General features: G+C 36.4%; 2 protein-coding genes across 4 annotated transcripts in view; both read left to right on the top strand.

The window, feature by feature from the left end:
* The first annotated feature begins 2,816 nt into the window (after positions 1–2,816).
* Positions 2,817–5,548, top strand: lmo4 (LIM domain only 4). 2 transcript variants are annotated; one of them, XM_052134182.1, is made up of 4 exons: positions 2,817–3,186; positions 3,725–3,977; positions 4,227–4,323; positions 4,717–5,548. In XM_052134182.1, exons 1-4 carry the CDS (start codon positions 3,165–3,167, stop codon positions 4,879–4,881), a joined length of 537 nt encoding a protein of 178 aa, XP_051990142.1. In that variant the 5' UTR covers positions 2,817–3,164; the 3' UTR covers positions 4,882–5,548. The 2 variants fall into 2 exon arrangements, with proteins under 2 accessions (XP_051990142.1, XP_051990143.1); XM_052134183.1 differs by having other exon boundaries at positions 2,822–3,186; positions 3,729–3,977.
* A 2,844-nt stretch (positions 5,549–8,392) lies between these two features.
* LOC127649182 (serine/threonine-protein kinase N2-like) overlaps positions 8,393–15,220 on the top strand; it is a 39,433-nt gene continuing 32,605 nt past the window's right edge. The window contains exons 1-2 of one of the 2 annotated variants that reach the window (XM_052134163.1): positions 8,393–8,695; positions 13,322–13,613. In XM_052134163.1, coding sequence (XP_051990123.1) covers positions 8,675–8,695; positions 13,322–13,613 — 313 coding nt within the window. In that variant the 5' untranslated portion in view covers positions 8,393–8,674. Of the gene's footprint in view, positions 8,696–13,321; positions 13,614–15,220 lie in introns of those variants that run through there. The other variant, XM_052134164.1, reaches the window with a different exon arrangement.

Genomic DNA, 15,220 nt, shown 5'->3' with positions numbered 1-15,220 from the left:
TGGCCTAGATAATGGTGTAAATAATTAATTTTTCTATTAACTTGTTGTGTCTTCAGTTTGCCTCTCAACATGCTGGGAATGGATACCATGCTGCCTTTCAGAGATATAATTTTTCTAATTAGCACTCAAATGAAGGGCCATCAGTAGACTCTGATGGTCATTGTCAGCATTTTTTAGCTCCCACCGCTTAGATCATGATGGCTGATTGAGCTGTCATAGCAGCAAATAAAGGGCTATTCAAACAATCCCTTTCTTTATTTGATCGACAGTCAGGCTTCACTTCATTTTTAATTAACTTTATAATTGTTGGGTATAGTCAACAGGAAAAGGATACATTATAGGGAAAATTATTAATTAAAATAAGCAGTTAAAATAATTCAGTGGATTTGTCTGAAAATGTATTTTATTTGCCTGAGCAAAATTTTCACATATATATTCGATACCTTCAGTTGTCTTGTGCTCAAAAGAACATGGCCGGTTCGCGCTTGTTAACCTTTTGAAAATAATGCAGGCTCTGTTTATCTGTTTCCATGTGATATTTATCTAACTCTATGCTTGGACAGCTCCCACCCTTTGTTACTGTGAGTCTTTATCTGAAACGTCACCACATGCCTCTGCTCAGCAAACAATTAAAGTAAGGGAGCTGTGAAGAGAGAAATTACTTATTTTCACTTTGTAGATTTTCTGGAAATGAGACCAGCATTGGTATACAGAGGCAAAACCAGAAATGGGGATGGTTTGCTTTTACAGATCATTTCATATATACATTTTGGGCTTTCAGATGCACATTCATAATATTATATGATTCTTTGCCTGTGTTTTTATTGTGTCTAAAGATGTTTAAGGGGTAAATTATCTATTTTAAAGGGATGGGTCACCCAAAAAATGTATTCACCCTAATGCCATCCCAGATGTGTATGACTTTTTCATCTGCTGAACACAAATGAAGATTTTAAGAATATTTCAGCTCTGTAGGTCCATACAATGCAAGTGAATTGTGACCAGAACTTTGAAGCTCTAAAAAGCACACAAAAGCAGCATAAAATAATCTATAAGACTCCAGTTGTTGAATCCATATTTGCAATTAAGCAATATAAGTGTGGGTTAGAAACAAATACATATTTAAGTAATTTTTTACTATAAATCTTCACGTTCACATTCTTCTTCTTTTGTTGTTGGCAATTCACATTATTTGTGCATATCGCCACCTACTGGGCAGGGAGGGGAATTTATAGTTTAAAAAAAAAAGGACTTCAATATTAATATTTTTCTACCCTACACTAATTTTAGAGCTTCAAAAGACATTGATTTAACCACTGGAGTTGTGTGGATTACTTTTATGCTGCCTTTATGTGCTTTTGGAGCTTCAAAGTTCTGCCCACTATTCACTTGCATTGTATGGACCTACAGAGCTGAAATATTTGTCTAAAATCTTTGTGTTCAGCAGAAGAAAGAAATGCATACACATCTGGGATGGCATGAGGGTGATAGATGAGAGATTTATTTTTGGGTGAACTATCCCTTTAATTTAAATAAAGTGTATAAAGTTCACAGGTGTTTGTTCATATATTGAATGTGCAGATATAAGCAGCCTCAGACAGTCTAGATGGAAATAAAATGTTCTCAAAGTAAACTGCATCAACACTAAGCCACTCTAATGGCTTCGTGTCATCAGAGACTAATTTCCTACATTAAAGGGGCATTGAATAGTGACATAATGCACCATAATGAGAGACAGAAAGCAACAAACGCAACACTCTCTCCCTTCTGTCTACATCTCTGTAATCTAGAGTGTGCAGGTTTAAATTAAGATCAATTGACAAGACAAACAGTTTTTCCTGGTTCCCATGACTAACACTTTTCACCCAAACTACTTTTATTGTATTGTATAGATGGTAATCAAGTCTAAATGACAGACAGATGATTAGACAGCCGGGATCCTTTTCTCACGGATGATTTTCTATTACCAACCAATCAGACTGCTGTCAGGGTTTCTTTTCATAGTGATTTGGCTGTGTGTGTGTGTGTGTGTAGAGAGAGTCCCTCAACTCCAAATGAGGAATATGACGCAGCTTTTAAAAAATGTCCTCTTAAAGGAACTTTCCGGGTTCAATACAAATTAAGATCAATTAACAGCATTAGTAACACTTGATGAACACACAAAAAAATTTGAATTTCGACTTGTTCCTCTTTTTCTTAAAAAAGAAAAGAAGCTCAAATCTGGGTTCCAGTGAGATACTTAAAATGGAAGTGAATGGGGCCAATACGTAATTCATAAGTGCACATGTTCATGTAATCTTTGAATGAAGAGAAGGCAAACATATGTGGCTCGTTGTCCATAATGGAGGGCTCGAGCTCGAGACTCTGATTTAGAGTCTCCTTGTCTGATTTAGTGGTAACTAGCCATGAAGATGGAGTTGGGATGGCGGAAGAACTATCGCCGGATAGAGGTAAGTGGCGGTTTATGTATGCTACGATTACTCCAGTGTGGTTGGATTAAATTAACATGTTCTTCCCAAACTTTTATTAAGAATTCCATGTTATAATACTCACTATTTCAAAAGTATTGCCACAAGACATATGCATGTTAACATGATTTTAGTGTGATAAAATCACTTACTATGTGTAAAGTTATAGTCAATTTTACAACTTTGTTGCCATGATGATGATAAAATCAACAAACCCTAAATTGACAGTAAAATTAGATTTATACAACTTTACAGCTCAAATAATAGGCCTACTTAAGATTTAACAGAAGAATTAATGTGTTGTGTTTTTTTTTTATATTATCAGCTTCACATTTCTGCCTTTGGGGGGGGTCGATATTATTCCACAAATTCTGTCGATGACAAATAAATTTTGGTGTAGGCCTATGGAGCTGTGAGTCAATTTTATGATTTACAATTTGAACAGCCCGTTAAATGTCAGTGGTCATATGACCTGCGCAATTGAGATGCTGATTACATCAATAATCATGCAGTGTCTAAATATTGTACCTGCCCGAGCCAAGGAGCACTAAAATACCGGCCCGAACAGGTCAAAATTTAGGTGACAGGTGATTGGTTGAAAAGTGCCCGACGTCACCGCACGGATGTTAAAAGGGATAGAATTGTGTTTTCAACGTAGCGCAGCGTTCACGTTCACCGTGAACTTAAGGACTTCTCATGGATGACATGCCAAATGTAGGTAAATTAATTATCTTCCATATTCATAAGATCTATTTTTTTGCCTAAAAAGACACGATATGGTGGGACGTCTGTGTTTGACGAATTCAACTGGATCATCGTTTGACTGCGCAATTATTTTTTCTGTTTATGAGTCTGTGACATGATCGGAAAGTTGACAGCGGTCGTGTCAAGAAAGTAGGGTCCGTTCACACCGCACACGTTTTTGCGTCCGTCTGCGAATTTTCTCATTGTTTTCATTTGTAAACACGTTTTTGTTTTCTCAGTAAACACTTTTTTTTTTTCTCGCGCAGAATCGCAGCGTGTCCAGTTTGATAGAACATTAAATGTTAAAACGTGTCTCGAGAGAGCTGCGTTTCGTAGCTCTGAGTCTAGACTGTTTTTGTTTTAGCGCAAGGACGCGTTTGGTGTGCAAACTTCATTAGTAAGACGGCTTACTAGACAGACGAGGTTCAGTAAAGGCCGATTGCCAACTGATCAAGAGGCTATAATTATGTTACGTTCTCTGTTATGAAACATGTTTCTGAAATCTATTCTAGGTAGTGACCCAGTTATTATGGTAAACACTGCCTGCAGTACACAACTAGCTCATGTTAGAATGGGGGCTCTGGCATGGAAACGGTGTGTTGGATGCGGATGCAAGATTTCTGACCGGTTCCTCCTGTTTGCTTTGGATGGATACTGGCATTGCCACTGTCTCAAGTGTTCCTGCTGCCATGCCCAGCTGGCAGAAATGGGCTCTTCGTGTTTCACCAAGCGTGGCTTGATCCTCTGCAAAAGTGACTATATAAGGTCAGACTACATGATAGGCCTACTCAGTTTTGTTGTCAGCTGCTTGATGATTTACATTTATAATTTTTATACAGATTTATTTATCATTGAATTTCATCATCCACTGTTACTGTAACAAGACAGAGAATGTGGCATTACACTTTAATGAGGAAACAAACTAATCAAGCAGCATCAATACGTCGGTATATATGTTGTAAAGTGCTTCCTTAGTAATAACATATTTATATTTGATTATGCTGTTCACTACAGATTATTTGGTAACAGCGGAGTCTGCAGGGCTTGCAATAAATCCATCCCAGCAAGTGAAATGGTTATGCGGGCACAGGGAAATGTTTTCCACGTCAAGGTAATCGAATTTCTTAAACTGAGCCATTCAAATACATTTAATTCAGAAGTTATCTTAGGTTCCATTTGTTAAGAACATTAGTTAACATGATCTAACAGTGAACACAACTTTTACAGCATTTATTAAATTGGTGAATGTTCATTTCAACATATAGTAATTATACATATATGTTGTATGTTATCATTAATTAATGCACTATGAACTAACAATAAACAATTGTATTTGTATTAACTAACATTAACAAAGATTAATAAAGGATGTAAAATATATAGTTAGTTGCATGATACCTAATGCATTAACTAATGTTAACAAATCAAACCTTATAGTAAAGTGTTACCCATAGTTTTTAGGCTGTATGCTAAAGTTTCTTTTTTTTTTTTTTTACTCTTGCAGTGTTTTGTATGCTCCATCTGCCATAATCAACTAATACCTGGTGATCATTTTCACTATGTGAATGGAGAACTGTTCTGTGAGCGGGACAGGCCAACATCTTCTCCAGAAACAAACAGTCACATGGATTCACTCCAGGAACATAATATTTCAGAACAGAAGTTATGAGCTGGTCATTGTTTGAACTGAGCTTTTGAACTGAGCTCCAAGAAAGACACACTAATGGAGCACCTAGTTTCATATTCAAGATTTCACATAACCCTGTAGTTGCTTCGTCAGCAACAGACCATTTTGTGAAGGTCTAATATTGTGGAAATTCAATATATGTGGCAATATCTGCTAGTGTAAATGAGGTTAACCACTGGAGCTGAAAAGCAATATTAGCAGGTGCTCTTGCGTATCATAATCAATTATGAATTGGTTTGCACTGAATTACCTTTCTCATAAATATACTGTTGTGGACCTGCAATAATTTAGTAGTGGTATCTAATAGTATTAAAAACTTCAGTGGGCTACCTCTGCAACTGTTTTTGCTGACAAACATTGAATCCACCCATCTTTCACTGGTATATGAGTGATATTTCTCTTTTGTTAATGCAACCGCTGTTTTGCTTGGTCCATAATTATGATATCACTGCACTTAAACTGTCCATACAAATCAGTTTTACAAGCATCCAGAGAGTCCAGATGTCTTTCATTTAGCTAACTAATCTGGTTCCCTGCATCTTTTGAAACTGCTTTCCAGGGATATCTATGTGAGTATATCGTTTTTTGTCTCTAAAGTGTGCTGTGTAACAAGTAATATTTTCTCTGTTTCAAATAAATAAAACATTTAAAAGGACCACCGTTTAATGATATGATGTGTGTACTTCGTAATTGTGAAAAGGTTAAATATGGACACAGAAAAATTTATGGAAAACATCCCCCTCTGTTGGCTGAATGGAGAACTGTATCTGTAGGAACGTATTTGCATGACAATAACATACTGAGTAGCAAAAGCATCTATTAGTATACTGGGTTGGGAGGGTTACTTTTAAAATGTATTCAACTACAGATTACAGAATACATGCTGTAAAATGTCATTTGTAACATATTCCGTTAGATTACTCAATGTTAGTAACATATTCTAAATACTTTGGATAACTTTTTCAGCAATTTTTTCACTTGATTTGACTAAAAAACTCTGCCAGTACAGTAAGACAAAATACACGTGTTAAAAATACATTCTCTGAAAACCTAAATATCTTATGCGGTGTTGTTTCTAAAACCAGATAAATCAAACTGATCTTATTTTTAGGATATTTTGATATTTTTACAGGAAAACAATACAAACATTATTATCAAGAATACGATTTTTACCTAATATCAAAGGTCTCAATAGAAAAAAGAAATCTAAAATGAATTTTCTTGATAATCTGCATGTAAAATGGCTAGAAATAGCATTTTAGCTTAGCATAAAGATGACAATTTACACAAGGTTTATTTATATTTCTTGTGCTCCAAACTTACTTCAAACTAACTTCTCTGTCTGCTCGTATGACTGTAACACATCATAAGAAAGTGTTTCACTGCTATTCAAATGCACTTTGGATTGCATCATTTATATGTATAAATGTTTTCCATCTTAAAGGACTAAATATTAAATGAAACTAATGACAATAAAATGCAAAGTAATCTCTTCAGTAATCAAAACACATTTTGAATGTAACTGTATTCTAAATACCAATTATTTAAATTGTAACTGTAGTGGAATACAGTTACTGAAATTTTGTAATCCCGTTACATGTATTCCGTTACTCCCCAACCTTTTTAGTAACCTAGTTATATGCAGGAATAACCCATTAAATGTTTAAGGTTTTGAAACAATAATAATTTTACACAAAACAACATTTCTTTTGTAAGTAATAAAATATACTACAAGTAAATCACTAAAACCTGCATGTGTCATGCTAAATTACATTTAAGCACCTTCCCATCACCTTCTCTTAATCGTAAAATTTTTGGAAATACTTGTGACACAACCATGTTGAGAATACTATTTATCTACCTTTAGTCTGTGCTTCTGCAATCTTACTTAACCAATTGTCTCTTAAATATCAGTTCAAATATTTGACTTTTTGCTATTTATTTATTTCTAAAAAGGCTTTATCTTTTAAATTACAGTATTCCTCCCATGGAATAAATCTTATTAGATTGAGTAGTGCTGCAATCTAATATATATATATATATGTCTTATGGAAAGATACGATAATTATTAAACCATTAAATATCGATTTATTGTTATATGAGTGGCTTTCTCAGCAAATATTTGTATATGCGATTAATTGCGATTAATTAATCGGGACACTGTACCATTAATTTGATTAAAATATTTAATCGATTGACAGCCCTAATATATGTATATATATGTATGTATGTATGTTTATATATACTGTATAGAATGTGTCCTGCTCTTATATTATAAATCACATTACAATAAATTGTGTTGCTTCTACATAATAAATCCCTATAGTTTAAGGCCTTTTGTAATGGCTTGTGCAAGTCCAATAAGTCCCAATAACAGTTAAAAAGGGACCATGCACCTTTATCTGCTCAATCAAGAATCTATTTTATATCAAGGATGTTAAAAATGATGGTCAGCTGTACTTAAAAATGCAAGTTTATTGAACTTCTTCAAAAGCCCCCTGAGGTAAAAGGCACTTTTGATTGTATTTCCAGCCAAACACTAAAAAGCAACAAAAAACAAAACAGTACTTTCCCTTACACCTGTTTGTCACTATACACTGCAAAATATTCCTCATCCATGAGACTGAGTAATGCCTAAAGTTTGAGTTTTAGGTTATTTGATCTAATATTTAATAATTTTCCAAATGTTGCTAGTTTACGAAGCTAACGAGAATCACATTTATTAAGAGACAAAATACATATTTGTCATTTTAAGTTTTGAACAAGGTGATTAAATAAAAATAACTGCCATTAAATAATAGAATAACTGTACAATAAGTGAAAGGATCATATTTGGGCTAAAAAAAAGCAAAAACTTCAAAAACATTGCCCTATAACTATTGTCCCTTTATTTACACACTATCACTATAACCCCACCAGGGGCCTTTTCCGAAGTATGGGGTCAACCTTTTATTTATTTTTATGATTAAATTAAAAACAACCTTCCGTTATTATTTCTTTTCACACAAATTATGTTGCTCCATCAAATATTAAATAAAAATAAATAAAATTTTTTCAATCTTGATACACTTGGTGACCAGAAAAAAAGACGCAAAATGTCCTTAAAGGTGTGCCTAATAGTCAATTGATCAATAGTGGTTGTACCCTATTCTAAAAATCATTAATATTTTTGAGTTGCCTGAACTTGTATTTAGTAAATGGAATTTACAATACAACTTGAATTAAGTGGCTACAACTAACTGACCTGATGTTGAGTAAACTCAAAAACGCTTTGCAGCTGGTTGCTTTACCTTTTAAGTTTATTTTTTTTTTATTTTACAGTAAATTGAAAAAAATCACAATGAAAATAACTGCATTGCTTCTACATAATAAGTCCAACAGAATAAATAATCAGATTGTTTTAAAGCCTCTTTGTTTGTGAAACTGTTATTGATCACATGATCGATGGTGGACTGGCCGTGACTGAGCTGAACTGCGGGAACAGAAACTTGCACTTGGGGCGTTCAGCCACCCGCCTCCCCTTTCAATATTAGCAGCACAGCTCTGTGTTCGCCCCGGGATCTCCGCAATGCGCTGTGGTCTACAACTACATTCATAACAAACCAACAGCTCAATCAACCATGGGACCCCCTGCGACCTCCGGCTGCCATCTTATGGATCGTACCCCAAATATAGCGCTTTTCGCTTGAGACGGAAACCCAACAAGCTTGTTTTTTTGGGAGTGACTTACCTCCCCTTCCCCAGTGAGTTTGATTCAAAAGAGTTCACAACCAAAATGGCCGCCGATCCCATGCAGGTAGGAAAAGTTATGCATTTCATGCGTTATGTATGTAAAGTGCACGTCAGACTGTTTAAGGGTGCACTGCGAACTTTTTGATCGAAAAACATGATGTGCGCCCGAAGCGCTGCTCTCTCTCTCTCTCTCTCTCTCTCTCTCTCTCTCTCTCTCTCTCCTCCCAAACCACTACTATTCTTTTGCACCCTTCGCCAAAGAGCTCTTGACACGGGACAACAGGGAATATGGGCCGAAAAATACTTACGACAGGAGTTTTGAAGAAGTTTTGTTCCGCTGTGAAGTCATAGCAGATGAATATGGACTGGTTTAAGCGATGTTGCCTAAAGGAAAACATGGTGGATTGGAATTGTACACACTGGGTTGATTCTCACGAACCTGTCAAGAAAATGTTCATGTCATATTGAACCTCAAATCAATAGGCTACATAAAATATGAAATTATAATGCATTAATAAAATGAAGCCTACATTTAGTACCATTAATATTATTATGCTAAATATTTTCATATCTGTTTCTTATGGGTTTGGAGTAAAACAGGACCAGGACATTTTCTTGACAGGTTTCGTGAGAATTACCCACTGGCTGTGTCTCAACCTAGTGAGCTGCCTGCCTAGACAGCATATTTGGACATCATTTTAAGACATAACCATAACAGATTTACTGTCCGAGTGTTAGTTATTATGAAAGTTGGGCTATTGACTTTAGAGTTGTCATCTTAAAAATCATGATCATTATGTTGGCCAATGGAAGACATCTCATGAACGTCAGTGTGCTGTCAGTTCATATTACCATTAGAGACTGTTAGTTATTTACCTTCATTCTTGCTAGAATGATTATTAGTTCTTCTCCATTTAATTGAAAATTTTATGTTGTTTAGGAACAGACATAATCATTTATGAATTCAGTATCCTGGAATGCTGCATCACTTGATGGCAGATGTCATTTTGCCAGAGTGTTCAGATAACAACTTTTTCTCACTTATCGTAAACTGGAAATTACCCTGTTATTACTGAAACGTGTTTTGTCAGCATTCTTCCCTTTCCAGACCTGATTAGTCCAAGAGTTTTATGAAAAGTGAATGCTCTACGCCAAAGTAATTTAGTGTTATGTGGTGAATGAGAGGTTTTAAAATGTTGGTGTTGGTAAAAATGATAAAAAATGGTGTTTGTCTGAACATTCAGAGCAGGAAGAATTAAAGGAATAGTTCACCCAAAAGTCATTTACTCACCCTTGTGCCATCCCAGATGTGTGACTTTCTTTCTTCTACTGAACACAAATGAAGATTTTTAGAAAAATATCTCCGCTCTGTAGGTCAGTACAAGTGAATGGTGCTCAGAGCTTTGAAGCTCCAAAAATCTCATAAAGACAGCATAAAAGTAAACCATAATACTCCAGTGGTTAAATCCATGTCTTCGTAAGCAATACGATAAGTGTGGGTGAGAAGTAGATCAATATTTTAGTCCTTTTCTTTACTATAAATCTCCACTTTCACATCCAGATCCTTCTTTTGTTTTTGGCCATTCACATCATTCATATCGCCACCTACTGAGCATGGAGGATAATTGATAGTAAAAAAGCCATTAAAGATTGATGTGTTTCTCACCCACACTTCATATCACTTCAGAAGACATGGATTTAACCACTGGAATATTATGGATTACTTTTATGTTGCCTTATGTTGAAGTTCTGGCCACCATTCACTAGTATTATATAAACCTACAGAGATGAAATACTCTTCAAAAAATATTTTAGAAGATTAGTGTTCAGCAGAAGAAAGAAAGTCATACACATCTGTTATGGTATAAGGGAAAGTAAAAGATGAGAGAATTTTAAATTTTGGGTGAACTGTTCCTTTAATTATTAAAACCCATCGTTATTAGATACATTTTTGTCCTGTAGATTGTGTTTTCTTAATATTTTGTGACCTTAAATTGTGTTTGTTTTCCTGAGCATAGCACAATGTGCAGTACAAGTGAGGAAGAGATAAGGTGCCAATGCCATTTTCCTACTGATAGTACTCAAAATGTAGGGCAGAAGTTGCTTTAGCATGACCTTCAGTTGACTCATGAGTCATAGTTGTCTGCTCAGGCAGTCAAAACATTTACAGCAGTGAATTTATTTAGCTTATCAGCAGACAGTGGGATTTCAAATCGTTCACAGTTTCAGAAGATCCACTCCATTTCCGATCCACTCATTATTTCTAAAGGGGAAAACATAATCAACAGGAGAATTTAGGAGAATTATACAGTGGCCAAAAAATTTATTTGAGCATGATTGCATGACTCATTTTAGATGCATTAGATAACAAAAATATCAAACCAAGTACAATTTATTAAAAAGAAAGCTCTTCTAAAAAACAAACAAAAAAACAATGTATTTATTTTGTTAGGTTTTAAATCAAAATGAAGATGGAAGTATTTCTGTTTTTTAAACTAGAGAAACATAGATAAATGGGACCAGCTGTTAAGAAGTAATTACAAATATAAAAAAAAGTTGTAAGTTTTGAAGTTAGGGTGTGGCATCATGTGCCACTGTATTTTTAATGTATAAATGTCTTATTGAAGGACCTCACTTTAACTCACACCAAATATCTCTATATTATAAGAGAGGAGACAGACCACTCATGTATATATTAACTCGCCTCACATTTTCTCCTAGACCTGAGTAAGTGCATTTTGCTTTTAGCTCAATAGACCTGCTTTATTTATTGCTACACTTTCCCCCTGGAGGAAGATTAGATGACCCATGTTAGTTGTCTTACATGTTGTCCGTGAGCTCTGGAAGAACTGGGCTAAGCAGGATTTGGCTCCCCCACTCATAACAGTTATACTCCCTGCTGATGTCAGTGATACTGTGTGTGTATGTGTACCTGTTTGTGTGAACATGCATTAGGCTAGTGCATGACTATGGGGTAAGTGTGCAGGGTGCACTAGTAGATGAATGCATTACAATGACTCATGTCACTGAAGGTGATAATTTTGCTTTGGAAGGAATTTCCTTCAGGTGGTGACTATGAATGTTTTTTTTTTATTTCTTTATTTTTTTAAAGCAAAGCAAATACAGTATAAAGAGACACACTTTTCTCAACTAATATTATGTAGTGTATATATATATATATATATATATATATACTGTGTGCCCAATTATTAGGCAAGTGAATATTGTGATCTTATCATTATTTCCATGCACATTTTCCAACTCCAATCCATATAAATTTGAATGCTTATTGGATTCAATAATTTTCAGGTGGTATGTATTTGTGTAATGAGGGAGGGTGTGGCGAAAGTGACTAACACCTTATATCAAGGTGTGCATAATTATTAGGCAGCTTCATTACCTCAGATAAAAGGGGACTCAAGTCAAATATTGTAAAATGCCTTTCAGACAGATGTAACACTCTTGAAACAGCAAAACTATTGAGGCGTGATCACTGGACAATCAAACGGTATGTCGCGACTGGGGTGCAAAAAACACATGGAGAAGAAAAGGTGAAAATTAACTGCAAAAGACTTGAGAAGAATTAAACGTGATGCTACCAGGAATCCATTATCCTCTAATGCTAACATATTCCAGAACTGTGCTACCTACTTGGAGTGTCCAGAAGTACAAGGTGTCAAGTGCTCAGAGACATGGCCAAGGTCAAGAAGGCTGAAACATGACTGCCACTGAATATATTCACAAGTTGAAGCGTCAAGATTGAACAAAGAAATACATGAAGACAGATTTTTCAAGGTTTTATGGATAGATGAAATGAGAGTGACTCTTGCTGGACCAGATGGCTGGATCACTAATGGACACAGGGTCAGGCACCAGCAAGGTGGAGGAGGAGTACTGGTATGGGCTGCTTACATTAATGATGAGGTAGTTGGACCTTTTCGAGTTGAAGATGGACTCAACTCCCAAACCTACTGCCAGTTTCTGTAAAGTTATTTTTTCATGCAGTGGGACAGAAAGAAGTCCTCAACATGCAGGACAATGATCCATCACATGCATACAAGTACTCCACTGCTTGGCTAGCCAGCAAGGGCCTCAAAAAAGATGCCCAAATAATGACTTGGGCCCCCTTCCTCACCTGACTAAAATCCTACTGAGAACTTTTAAGCCATTCTTAAACATGAGATTTATAGTGAATGAAGACAATACACCACTTTGACCAGTATTTGGGAGGCTGTGGTTGCTGCTTCAGCTGAAGTTGACCGTGAACTGATCAAGAAACTGACAGACACCATGGTTGGAAGGCTCATGGCAGTTATTGAAAAGAAGGGTGTCTTATTTTTGAAAGGTCAAAAATGTTATTTAATTGTCATATTATTTAATGACAATTACATTTATTTGTTGCAACTACTCTATTGAAAATAAACAATTGAGTTGGGAGAAATTATTTTTGTAATTTAGTTGCCTAATAATTGTGCACACTTCCCCTGAGAAAGACAAAACTCACTTTTTCTTTGTTAAACATTCAGGTTTGAATTTAATCATTTTGGATTGACTGAGAGCATTGTGTTTGTTCAACAATAAAATGAATCCTGAATAATACAATTTGCCTATTAATTGGGTGCGCAGTGTATAGACAGCCAAATATGTTGCATTGTTTCAAACATTGTAATGCACACTTTATTTTGTACAGGCTCACATGGTTTCGGAGCGGCTGGGCCTGGGGCACAACCTTGACCTGTCTGATACCATGGTGCAACAGAAGCTAGATGAAATCAAGGAGCAGATCAAGAGGGAGATCCGCAAAGAGCTAAAGATCAAAGAGGGGGTGGAGAACCTTAGAAAGGTCACCACTGAAAAAAAGAGATTGGCGTATGTTGATAATATGCTCAAAAAGTCCAACAAGAAGTTAGAGGAGCTGCATCAAGAGCTGCAGGAACTCAATGCCCATATTGTGGTGAAGGATCCAGAAGATCTCCTCTTAGGTATGAAAACATGTTCCAAATTCGACCCGCGAGAGACAATTGTTTGGCCTGCGCTAAAGCCCAAAGTATACTTTGGTCAGACGCTGAGCATCTGTGTACAGGGCCCCTGATTTAAATTTTGTCATCACCAGAGTGCACTAGCACTGAACACGCGCAGCCTGATTTTTCTAACAGCGTGTCTTTGAATGTGCAGAATGGGTATGCGTCTGGAATTATTTGCACTAAATAGAGGGTCCACAAGGTGGTAACACTCACCATTGTGCTGTTGCTTTCATGAAGATGCGCAAGAAGATGCAATCGCCGGCAAAACAAAAGAAAGACATCTTTTGTCACTTTTCCACTGCACATTACGGTTCGACTCGACTCTGTTCGCTTTACATTTCTGAGCTTGCTTTTCCACTGCAGTTTTGTGCCACATCAACGTAGGTGGGATTATAGCCTGATCGTGCCTCTACTGCCGTGACATCATCTTAAATGCGACACAAACATTACTGACTATAAACAATAACACAACCGCTAGCTGTTAGCTACTAGCTTATTGTGCTGCATAAAGCAGTTGTTGCATGGTGATTTTACACATGTGTAACAGTTATGTTCACCTGGTTGTTTTTCCCTTTTCACGCCATTCTTTGTAAACCCTAGAAATGGTTGTGTGTGAAAATCCCAGTAACTGAGCAGATTGTGAAATACTCAGACCGGCCCGTCTGGCACCAACAACCATGCCACGCTCAGAATTGCTTAAATCACCTTTCTTTCCCATTCTGACATTCAGTTTGGAGTTCAGGATATTGTCTTGACCAGGACCACACCCCTAAATGCATTGAAGCAACTGCCATGTGATTGGTTGATTAGATAATTGCATTAATGAGAAATTGAACAGGTGTTCCTAATAATCCTTTAGGTGAGTGTAGAGTTAACATAACAAAACATACCATCCTCCATCGTGGACTCCAGTAACGCCGTGGCTCAGTCCATTGCCATATATAGCTTCCATTTGGTCGAACCACTTCGACTTTCTTCTGTTTGAACCACTCCGGCTGTTGTGGTCCTTGATGGTTCTGTAGTCACTTTTACATATTTGTAACTTTTCCCTACACTGTTGGTAGGTCCGGTGGTAGCCGTGTGCTGCCATCAGCAGAGACACTTCCTGAAAGACTTCGTTTTGCGTTGTTTCGTTCAGCGCTAACAAGAGGAACATCTGCACCTTGTTTATTGACTCAAGATTTCATATTACAATTCGAAAGTCATGTGAACAAAAGATACTGCTATCGCTGTAGCTAACTTTAAAACTAGCATGTTGATGTCCCATGTTGCAAATCCAGTGATGCTGATAGTGACAATTCTCTATAACCAATCAGTGATCTGCAGGGTTTTGACGTCTCATTTAGTATCGGCTCGGCTCGCTTGGAACCTCGACCGAGGTGGTACTAAAAAAAGTACCAGGTACTATCTACAGTGGAAAATCCCCAAAAAGAGAGCAGAGTCGAGTTGAGCTGTACAGTGGAAAAGCCCCATTTGTGTCTAAACTCCTGAAGAGAAATAGTCAAGTATCTCAGTTGTAGCGTGCATTTGCCAAACACCTGTCTATGCGCACAGGTAGATGAAGT

The sequence above is a fragment of the Xyrauchen texanus genome, chromosome 9, assembly GCF_025860055.1.
Source record: "Xyrauchen texanus isolate HMW12.3.18 chromosome 9, RBS_HiC_50CHRs, whole genome shotgun sequence".
NCBI classification, from domain to species: Eukaryota; Metazoa; Chordata; class Actinopteri; order Cypriniformes; family Catostomidae; genus Xyrauchen; species Xyrauchen texanus.
This window is presented reverse-complemented; position numbering and strand designations above follow the sequence as displayed.

What these genes read in the sequence shown, in the direction of transcription:
- lmo4 (XM_052134182.1), top strand. Translation starts at nt 3,165, where the DNA reads ATGGATGACATGCCAAATGTAG. An exon ending in TGCAAAAGTGACTATATAAG is followed by an intron (nt 3,978 to 4,226) that starts GTCAGACTACAT and finishes TGTTCACTACAG; the next exon opens with ATTATTTGGTAACAGCGGAG. An exon ending in GAAATGTTTTCCACGTCAAG is followed by an intron (nt 4,324 to 4,716) that starts GTAATCGAATTT and finishes TTACTCTTGCAG; the next exon opens with TGTTTTGTATGCTCCATCTG.